At 44.0% G+C, this 11,024-nt stretch overlaps 1 protein-coding gene across 1 annotated transcript; it reads left to right on the forward strand.

The window, feature by feature from the left end:
- Positions 1-2,760: 2,760 nt before the first annotated feature.
- paqr3a (progestin and adipoQ receptor family member IIIa) lies at positions 2,761-11,024 on the forward strand. The gene is made up of 7 exons (XM_083643974.1): positions 2,761-2,890; positions 3,506-3,737; positions 5,044-5,206; positions 5,649-5,804; positions 8,672-8,869; positions 9,185-9,275; positions 10,578-11,024. Exons 1-7 carry the CDS (start codon positions 2,830-2,832, stop codon positions 10,718-10,720), a joined length of 1,044 nt encoding a protein of 347 aa, XP_083500100.1. The 5' UTR covers positions 2,761-2,829; the 3' UTR covers positions 10,721-11,024.

Consider the following 11,024-nt stretch of genomic DNA (forward strand, 5'->3'; position numbering starts at 1 on the left):
CCAACTTTGATAAGACAAAATTGTGTTTTTTGCAACAAAATGACAGGACAGGCACACAGACCAACAATCACTTTGCTCTGCATTCAATAGTTTTCTTTCACTTATTGCAGCATCATTTGGGAAAATCCTACCACAGGAAGCAGACATGGACTGTTTTGTCATGGAGGAAGAGGTGATGCTGTTATTGGTGCTAGCACTTCTTCTTCTGTGGTGTTTTCTGGCACTTGGCATGCTTTATTATGTTGCATTACCGCCTCCTTCTGGATTCATCCATCCACTGTTTCTCTACATGGTCCTCTTCCCTCTGCCGGCACTTCTTCTTCTTCTTATGGCTTTCCGGCAGACTGGATGCACATTGCTGCCTCTCACAGGGAATATTCGTCCTCTTCTTACCCAGACACAATTGTCTGAGTTTGCTTAAATGCATCCCACAGTATACACCCTTTTCACGGGGGCCATTTTGTGTCGAAAAGGCAGGGTAAACACAGGTGCAAGCAAAACACTAATGAGGGTGTCCAAATTCCAATCATGGAAGTTGGACACCCTCATTAGTGTTTTGCTTGCACCTGTGTGTTTACCCTGCCTTTTCGACACAAAATGGCCCCCGCGAGAAGAGTCTATTTCATCCATCTTTGCTTCAGATACAATCTCTTAACAGCGTCAAGCCCGATCCCATTCCCCGTAGTCTTCCCACTCAAACCAGCAGCACACTTAAAGGGGGACTTACCCCCCAGATATGTAACAAAACGGCATGCTGCTTGATTTGAAAAAACCTATGGGAAAAACCAAGAAATGACGTCTCCTCTTGTCTCACTATACTCTTTGACTGTGCTCAGCTCAGGAATTTTTTTCCGGAAATCGACGCCATTACAGTTTTCTCACCGCCTCGAAAATAAGTTATTTGAGAGCTACAATATCTTTATAAATATCAACAACTAGCCAACGCTGGTGGCCTGTATGGAAACAGCGTTGCTCAAAATGGTTGAAAGTTATATCAATTTGGTCATTCAGCGGCGAACTAGAAATTGACTTATTTTTCTCCCATGTGTATGTATGTGGCGTCTGTAACTATCGTTAAAAGAGCCTAGTGACGCGAGCCTGGTTACCCCAGCACAGCACAATAGGACAATAGGACGCTCTCAACACGCTCATGTAATCACAATGCGAGATTTCTCCACGTTATGCCCTTGTCCAACTTGCCATATTCCCCGCCATGAAATCTCTTTTTAATTTTCGTTTCTCCCTTTTTCGTGATTCTTGTCAAAAGTTACAGTAGTGCACCTCTGATTTTTCCTCTCGAGCGCAGGGCAGCTCCCTCCTCCTCCTCCTCATACTGCTCAATCCATTCCAGTCTGTCCAAACTTAATACCGATCTAATCTCAGTATGAGATGCAGGGAAATATATTATAGTAGCCGATGTGTTTAGAGCAGCTTTGTCATGTTGTCACGTCATAGTATAGCGTTATATTTTACATGTGTGCTAAACTGCAATGAGATTTGTTTGCGGAAATGACGGCGGGGATGAAAGTCGCTGCCACACAGCAGAGGAGGAGGAGGGGAGGCTCACTTTGGTGCTGGCTCGGAGCTTCTGCAAACACACATTCTCACCCCTCCCTCCTCTCTCTCTCGGCACAATCAAGTGGTTGAGTAGTTCTCAATGTGGGGCCAGGGGACCACCAGTGGTCCTTGAGAGGATTCCAGGATTCTCTGTTATCTCTCAATCTAATATGGAATTCTGGACAAAATCATATCTAGGCTACATAAAAAAAAAAATTATGGCAATTAAGGTCATGATTTGCTTCTTGTCCACGCAGATCACGTCACTCCAACTAGTTCCTTCTCCTCCATGCATTCCCATCCTGTCTTCATTTCTTTCCCATCCCCACTTCTGAACAGCCTCAGCATAATATGATGATAACCTCTGTTCTTCTCTGATCTTGTTCACTTCCCTTTCCTTCTTCCTTCGTGGACATTGTGCTGCAGACCCTGTATCATGATTTCCATCACAGTGTAGGCACTTCTGTTCCTCCTTCTTCTTTGCAACGCACACAGTCCATCAGTCCCCTCAACTCCCGTACAGTCAGCCTTCCCCCTCCCACATCTCCTACATATCTTGCTTCTAGTACACAGCAGCCACATGCCTGTACTCCAGTCCTGACAGCAGAAGCACCTGAGAGGAGCTCTCTCTCTCTTATGTCTACACACTGGGGTGCCTAACATTCTTGGAATTGGATAAATGGGTATGACTTGGAAAGCGGAGACTCCTGTGGATTCAATGAGCCCAATTGTATTCATGTGTGAAGATGTTTAGTCCCCAGTAGCCATTTCATTTTGAAACCATTTTTCAAAACTTGGACTCACTGTATACATAATGACCTCATTCACCATTTTAAAATGTATATCTAGGAGGGGGGGAATGTGCGTCACGGAAGGGGGTGGGGGAGGTGCGTCACGACCCCATGGTCACAACAACTTAAATGTGGGTCCTGAGGCTACTACCAGTTGAGAACCAAGTGCACTTAGTGTGTTTTCATAATGCTACATATAGATCAAGAGAAAACTTGTGCAGTGCCATGTAATATTGCAATATTAAAATGCAACGCTTTTGAAACTGCCTATATAACATTATGCAAAGATTATACCGTTTTCCCGACAAGGTTTGCCCCACGTGACTGACCAGGACTTTTTTTGGTCAGGCACTTATCGGGCGCACTGATGGGGTCCAGGGGTCCATCAGCACGAATGACGTCTCTGATGATTTGGAGAGAGATCATGAAACTCGCTAAAGATTGTGTTGTTTTGTAAATTATTGTTGAAGTATTTATACAAATGTATAATAAGTATTATAAGCCCCAAAATGGCACCAACTGCACATACACCAAATTAAAGGGTAAGTCTGTTATTGATTCCTTGGCTCTAAAAGCGGCATCTGAGCTGGGCTGTGTAGCTAGCGTTAGCTAACGTGGCTAGCATGAGATTCTACAGTATTTGGGACCAGTTTGCGCTAGCTAGCTATTTGTAACTAACTTGCTAGCTACATGTACAGTAATGTTACTGTAACTGTAACGTTAGCTCATTCATTTTCTTTTGGACGTTACATTTGGGGAACAGTAAGTTTGTAGTGTTACCAAGTTGGCCTACACTTTTTGCTCAGCTGTTGACATTCTCTATAGACAGTTGACTTGAATTCAGCATATCACGACCAAATTGTCTAATATTACTGCTGGACGGGGAAGAAAAGTTTATTCCACAGTGGCTCTGGTAACGTAACATCACATTCCACATTTACTTATTTAAGAATAGGACTACCACACGAAGATTGGTTATTTTCTACAGTAGCTTACAGTGGCTAACATTTAAGTTACAAGCCACAGCCAAAATGTAACATTATTCAGGTAGTGTTAATTTCTCATATCATGGTGCTATGGTTACATGGACTCTTGAGGTAACTGCCCTGATTAGCTACATCTGATGTGAATGACTGAATCTAACTTTGTCTTTCCAGCTTCAGTTCAGACGAAGGTGAGCCCAGCTGCCTCCGCCATGCCTCAGAAGCTGCAGAAGAGCGGCCAGACGGCAAACTACATTGAGCTGGGCAGTTACCAGTACTGGCCGGTGCTGGTGCCCCGCGGGATTCGGCTGTACACGTACGAGCAGGTCCCAGTGTTTCTGAGAGACAACCCCTACATCACAGACGGCTACAGGGCCTACCTGCCCTCCAGACTCTGCATCAAGAGGTGACGATGGCTCCCATTCATCTGCTTGATATTGTGGTCATGGTTATCAGTCAGCCTCAGTGATTTTGGCAACAAAACCATTAATATTTCTAATTTGTGTGACACTTTATTATTCCCCAAAGGATAAATTGGCTTTTCTCCTTTGCCCCCTGTCAGTCAGTTCAGCAGGATAACTTCTTTGCCCCCTGTCAGTCAGTTCAGCAGGATAACTTCTTTGCTCCCTGTCAGTCAGTTCAGCAGGATAATCTTCACAAACATATAACTTTTATGCCTTTTGAAGCGTTAAAATTGTTCAAATGTTCAAAGATTTGGTTTTGTCAAGCACCAAAAGTGTATTGGTGAACTACGACAACCATAACTGGTTTTGTCTGTGATGCAGCGAATGTTGTTGTCTACATGATATGTTGGGGAGATAATTAATACCGTATGTTGGCTGTATGTTAAATTTACTTATTGGGAGTATAACAGCTGAGTGAAAGATCCATTAAAAACACAGGTAAAATATGGTCAGAGTATATTTGTATGTGTACTGTATAGATGTACACACAACTGAAAAACAACAACATTGAGCAATAAAGACATTGTAAAGACAGTGCAGCAATAAAGACCAGAGCTTGCTTTTACTTTATTTGTTTATTTGGTCAGGACAGTACACATTGATGAACAGTTACCTATACAGAGTCATCTATATCAGGGGTTCCCAACCTTTTTTGTGCCAAGTCCGGTTGTCAATTTTAATGGTTTTAGTTACATATATATTTACTCACCAGGGGGCGACAAAGGGTAAAAACAGCCTTTTGTCTTGTACTGTATGTAGCCTACAGTATTTATCTTTTTGTTTCAACTACAAACATAAATAAACATCAACTTGAAACTATGTTTTAACTACCACACACAGTCTATAATATTATAGCCTATGTTTATTTATTTTTTAAATGGACCGGGCTCGCGGCCCACTACCAAATGCGTTGCGGGCCGGTACCAGTCCGCGGCCCGGTGGTTGGGGACCACTGATCTATATGATAACAGTAAATATGTCCGATTTAGCTAAAAGCTCATTTGTATCCGTAGTCCTCAGGACATAAACACATACAAGATAAAGACAACATCAAAACAGAATACAGTAGAAAAAATGCTACTAGAAACAACAACAATGTGGCCAAATGGACATAAAACCACCACCAAAATAAACTGCCAAACTGTGTGTATAACAAGGAGTAGGTAAAGAGGTAGTTTTGGCTTTGGCTGTCATAAAGTTCAATAGTCTTTATGTTGATGTGTCCCCTCCCCCTCCCCTCCCCTCCAGCCTCTTCATCCTGTCCAATGAGACGGTGAATATCTGGAGCCATCTGCTGGGCTTCCTGCTCTTCTTCTGTCTGGGCGTGTACAACATGGCCGCCGTGCTGCCAGCCACCGGCGCCTCCAGAGAGGACTACGTCATCTACTCCATAGGCCTCTTCTGCTTCCAGGTACAGTCTCTTTCCCACAGGGTTCCCCACAGCTCGGCAGGTTACTGAAGCTGCAGCCAGGGGGCGCTGAGAAACGGCAGGTTTAGATGCCAGCTTAATGCATCGCGGCCCCTGAAATCAATTTAAAAGAGAAATCTACACGGGCGGCTGCCAAATTACCTGGGCCAATATTGAGGTTCTGTGAAACACTGACTGCAGCAGGTCTGACAGAGTTTAAACCCTTGTTCACCTGCACACATCATTTTGACCACCGACCAAAGTCCTCAAATCAAAATTTTAGAAATTCTAGATTGGAAAAAAGTCTGGAATTTTTAAATATGTTGGAATCCTCATCTTTGATCTGTAATATTTTCTGTTTGTTGTATTGCTATCTATATCACATCCCATTGAAGATCAATGATTGTGTTTACATGCACACTAATATTCTGATTGTGGTCCTCAGCTGTGCATGCTGTGCTCGGTGGGCTACCACCTGTTCTGCTGCCACCGCTCGGAGAAGACTAGCCGCCGCTGGATGGCGCTGGACTACGCCGGCGTCGCCATCGGCATCCTGGGCTGCTACGTCCCCGGGGTCTTCTACGCTTTCTACTGCAATAACGTAAGTTTCACGTCAGTTTCTCTCAGGCCTGTGGAGTGTCAACTCTGACCTTTCACTCAGGTTCTTTTTCCGCACCAATTAAGGGATTTTGATCTCTTAATTGTGTATTCCAAGCAGGAGACAAAACTAACGCGTTTACAGGCCACAGTAGCTGGTGAATCTGAAAATGTACCAGCTTCTTGCAGTGTTTTATTACTCAACTAGGTTTCTAGACAGGAACAGGCTTACTGTACATAGCACCTCAAAACGTTGCTGGGTTAACTGCCAAAGGGGCCGGGGCCAAAGCCAAAATGTGGCAGCATTTGGCTCTGGTTCACCGCCGTGATGCTCGTTATAAACCAGCGTTTGTGTTCAGGACCAAATCTGAGCTGAGGGGAAAGAGCCTGTCTGTTATAAACCAGCGTTTGTGTTCAGCACCAAACCTGAGCTGAGGGGAAAGAGCCTGTCTTTGCTTTGATCATGTGTGCTGCTGTTTGTCAGACAGTATACAGGGATTAAAGTTCACAGTCGCTATGATGGATTCAATTGGAGTCAGATATGAAATGTGAAAAGTAGACAAATTAAAGCCCCTATGTATATTATTTTATTTTAATTAGTATTGAGTTTGAATGAAAGCTTTTATTTTGAAAAATTCTGTTTGACTTTATAAAAACAACAACATTAATTGTGATTTATTATAGCCACTAATTTGCATATGTCTATGTTGGAACCTATAACATACGGATTCAGCCTGGAACACAATTCATGCAACATTACTGGGTGTTTAGGAACTTTAGAGTGAAATGAGTGTGATATGTATGTATATACATATAAGACAAATTTCCACTAAGGTGGACAATAAAGTAAATCAAATCAAATCAAATACATTGTTTTTTTTTGTACATGAAACCTATGGGAAGCGACCACATGGCGGGCGCGAAAAATGTGGAGACTTTAAAAAGCCAGAAATAGCTTTAAAAAAGGCCTGGGAAAAATATTTATTTCTTTAATCCCTGAGTATAACAGTCTGCTGCTGTTAGCCAGTATAACAGGAGCCAAGACATTTGGCAAAAATGAACAAATTCACCCAGTTAGGGAGTCGACAGAAAAAGCTTTGGTCAAATAAGTGTGTACTCTCCGGTCAGATTGCTTTGTAGTATTGCCTCTACTCACCCTAATATGCTCAATGTGCCTCTCTTCAGCTGTGTAAAAACTACTCACATTACATGAGTCAAAGTAGCAGTAGACCCTTTTCACGGGGGCCGTTTTGTGTCGAAAAGGCAGGGTAAACACAGGTGCAAGCAAGACACTAATGAGGGTTTCCAACTTCCAATCGGGTGTATACCATAATTGAAAAAAGCTTGGAAAAATCAAAGTACGGTAATAAAAGAAGTCTAAAAGTATTGGCAAAATGTAAAAAGTAAGACAGTGTTAAATGATTGAAGTATTAGAAGTATGTTAATGTTGTCAGTCTAACTGCTCCATATGCTGCATAAACTCTAACAATGCAACATATTTTATGGGCTCATCGTGTTTTGAATGTAAAATTGTATTCTGCAAAAACAAACTAGTAACTCAGCCGGCAGCTTATTTGACTGTTTGCACTCATTGAATTTCATTCTGCATAACACACTGTCAGCTAGATGCATATGACCTCTTAATATACGGTAAATGAAATCTAAAGTCAAACAGCTCGCTCACTACAGACAAAGTAGATTGGAGTTAAACAGTAATTGAATCAAAGTGAACTCCAGCAGCCCACAGTCTGGCCTTCATCACGGAGTCATTGTTCCCGGTGAATAAGCGCTACGACACCCTCGCTTGCACTCGCTGGTTTGGAACGCAGCCTTCCGTGACACAAGCGCCAGTTTCACTTCCTCATTCCAGTCGCCCACCCATTTTTTTTCCCCCTGTCCCTTTTTTCCCCTCCTTCTTTCCTAAAGTGTTTGGCGCCCCCCCCCCCCCCCCCCCGCCGCATATTGGAAGCGGTGGGTTATTTTGCCCCCAGAACGCAGCTGAAATCTGCTCCGGCCCAAACCAGATGGCTGCGTTCACGGAGCGGTCCGTCACTCCTGGTGCCCACCATATGACGCTCGCAAGTCTGGGAGCCGTATCTCGGCGAAAGCCCCCCCCCCCCCCCCCCTTCGCCTTGCCAAGACTGGGGCTCCGCGTTTAGGTGGCTACTACTACTGCTGCAGCAAGCCAAGTCCCTAAAGCAAAGCCGTTTTTATATTTAGCCAGGAAAAGTCTTGTCTTGTCAGAGTTGTTTGAGAATGCAGATTGGGAGGAGAGAACCCGCTGTCTGTCTGTTCTCTATACGGGAGGAGAGGAGAGGAGAGAGCGACAAAAACCTGGCCAATTCCAAGCCGGGCCCCTCGTTCCCGGTGCAAATTTATTCACTGTGAAATTGAGCAGGACTCGTCACAGGAGGACGTGTGACTGGACGTAGGCCTACACACACACACTGCCACTGATGCCCAGAAGGGACAAGGCTGTGTGTGGAGGCTGCTGCAACAACACAGTCGCTTATAGAAGCTGAGACATTTAACTCGTTAGGAGTGGGAACGCCCACACACTTTAGGCTTTTATTCATCATAAATGTGACCAACTGAACAAAATCTAATGTGGCTTTCCTAAGAAGCATTGACGGGTGTGATCACAGTTTCAGGGGTTTTTTTTTTGTCTGAACCACAGTGAAAAAGTAGACTTTGTGACATTTGGGTATTTGGACAGAGTTTGGCAATTTGGCAGTTAGCAAAGAATCTGTCCAATAAACAAGTTTTATGTCGAGTTTTATGTTGTGTGTTCATTCATAGACTGTAATGTTAAACTGGAAACTTTGTGTTGACTCGTGTGTGTGTGTGTGTGTGTGTGTGTGTGTCCCACAGTACTGGCGTCAGGTGTACCTGGTGACGGTTCTGGCCATGATCCTGGCCGTGTTCTTCGCTCAGATCCACCCTCACTACCTCAGCAAGCAGTGGCTTCGTCTTCGCTCGCTCATCTTCTGCTCGCTGGCCGGCCTGGGCCTCATCCCCACCCTCCACTGGGTCTGGATCACCGGGGGCATCTCCAACCAGCTGGTTCAGGTGAACCGCCTCAGAGGCTCAGAGGCCGCTCTTACCAGGGACGAGACCATATGTCCAAATTCAATATATCACGATAGAAAAATGTGACAAGACATTATGTGGGGCCAGAAAAAAATATTTGTGCTCTTGGCTCCATTTTATTCTGCTGTAGTAATCACAAATGAGACGTGTGACATCACAATTTCACACGCTCGCCATGCAAATTATATTATTTGCACTTTGTGGTGACATATTAAATTGTAATCAATTGTATTTGAATTCTAGCAAGTCATTGTCATTTCATCTCATCTGTACCATTGATGTTTGCTCCTTCAGGCGTTTGTTCCTCGGGTCCTGGGGATGTACTTCCTGGCTGCGTTAGCGTTCGTGTTCTACGTTTCAAAAGTCCCCGAGCGCTATTTCCCAGGTAAGCTCCTTTTCTTTTTGCTTCCGCTGTTGTACACTGTCAGTAGTTGGGTTTCCATCCAAAGGTATGGCAAATTTTAATCAGATTTCCAGAAAGTCGGCAAAAGAAAATGCAAGATATCGCGTGTATCCATCCACTGCTATTATGCGAATTATAGAGCTGTCAATCACTGCTCTGCTGCTAGACCCGGTAGGCTATGACCAACCTCTATTAAACACATCTACATTATTAATTTAAAGTTTCTTGATGATCTACAAAGGTACATAGACCATAAGATGCAATTTCTGGATTACCAGGTACCACTCTTCCAATGCAAGCATAACGTTATAATCCACGGAGCAATTCTAGAAGAGAGGCACATTAACACACAATGGCGAAGAAGGTCTATTTAGTGTATCTATTTAGTGTATCTATTTAGTGTATCTATTTAGTGTATCTATTTAGTGTATCTATTTAGTGTAGCTGCACCGACATGTCAACATGAAACTGCGTGTTTCTGAATGGAGAGACGACGGACGATTTGCTTCATCTGTTTCCACTGCATTTATTGCATTTTCCTTTTATCGATAAACCCAACTTTCCACCTTCCTCAAGTGTGAAAACTTTTTTTGCAATATTTGGAGGGTTTTTGCAGCATTTCCACTCAGGTTTTTTATGCGCAAATTGAAAATTCACATAAAAACAGGTGGATGGAAACCCAACTTGTGACACACTTGTTGTATTGGGAAAGGTGTTTCCCATCTTTCTAAATGTATTTTGAGGATTTCTTTCATTTAATCCAAACAGCAAATTCTAGTCAATATTTCAAGCATTTTCAGCTGGAAAAAGTGTGGGAAATTATTCAGAATAAATGTGGTAATTTCCAGGTCTTGAATATTTTTGGGAATTGCACAAAAAGTCTTGGGAAAAGTACCAAAAAAAAAGGTTTCTTCATACATATCAGACTCAAAAGTCCATGAGGTTGTAGACTAGTGTTGTAGTACATATTGCAATATGATCTGTTGTGAAGAATGATCCTGGCCTGACTGGCAGCCATGTTGCCCAGCTGCTGTCAGCAGACGACTTACGACTGAACGTTATTATAAAATGTTACCAAGATACTGAGTTCATATTAATACCGCTCATGTCTTATGTGAAGACAACTATATTGACATAGAAATATATGTTCAGTGCATTATTTAGCTTAATGACCTCAGTGGCATAACTGCTTAGGTTTCATGTCACGGTAATGGTGGGACAGTATGCAGCTGAAGTGCCTCTTGTTTGTGTCAACATTACAAGAAATGTTTTGTGTCTCTGCAGGCCAGCTGAACTATCTGGGCTCCAGCCACCAGGTGTGGCACGTGCTGCTGGTGCTCATGTTCTACTGGTGGCACCAGTCATCTGTCTTCATCATGGCCTACAGGCACAACACGCCCTGCTCCGACGTCCCCCCACACGCCTAGGACTGTTCCTGCCCTGACGTCCCCCACACGCCTAGGACTGTCCCAGCCCTGACTCCCCGCGCACGCTTAGGACTATCCCTGCTGACGTCCCCCCACACGCCTAGGACTGTCCCAGGCCTGACTCCCCCCAAACGCTTAGGACTGTCCCAGGCCTGACTCCCCCGACACGCTTAGGACTGTCCCTGCTCCAATGTCCCCCCACACGCCTAGGACTGTCCTAGTCTGGACTGTTCCAGCCCCGGCCTGCCAGCTGGTGACGGACCTGGACTGTTAGTTTTGGTCCCCAGGCCAAACCTCTCTGCTG

The sequence above is a fragment of the Poromitra crassiceps genome (assembly GCF_964638095.1).
Source record: "Poromitra crassiceps genome assembly, chromosome: 10".
Classification (NCBI taxonomy): Eukaryota; Metazoa; Chordata; class Actinopteri; order Beryciformes; family Melamphaidae; genus Poromitra; species Poromitra crassiceps.

Bases quoted from the DNA above. Each gene is read 5' to 3' on its own strand.
- paqr3a (XM_083643974.1), top strand. From the start codon at position 2,830: ATGTATAATAAGTATTATAAGCCCCAAAATGGCACCAACTGCACATAC. The intron at 2,891-3,505 runs GTAAGTCTGTTA...TTGTCTTTCCAG, and splicing joins CACATACACCAAATTAAAGG to CTTCAGTTCAGACGAAGGTG. The intron at 5,805-8,671 runs GTAAGTTTCACG...TGTGTCCCACAG, and splicing joins ACGCTTTCTACTGCAATAAC to TACTGGCGTCAGGTGTACCT.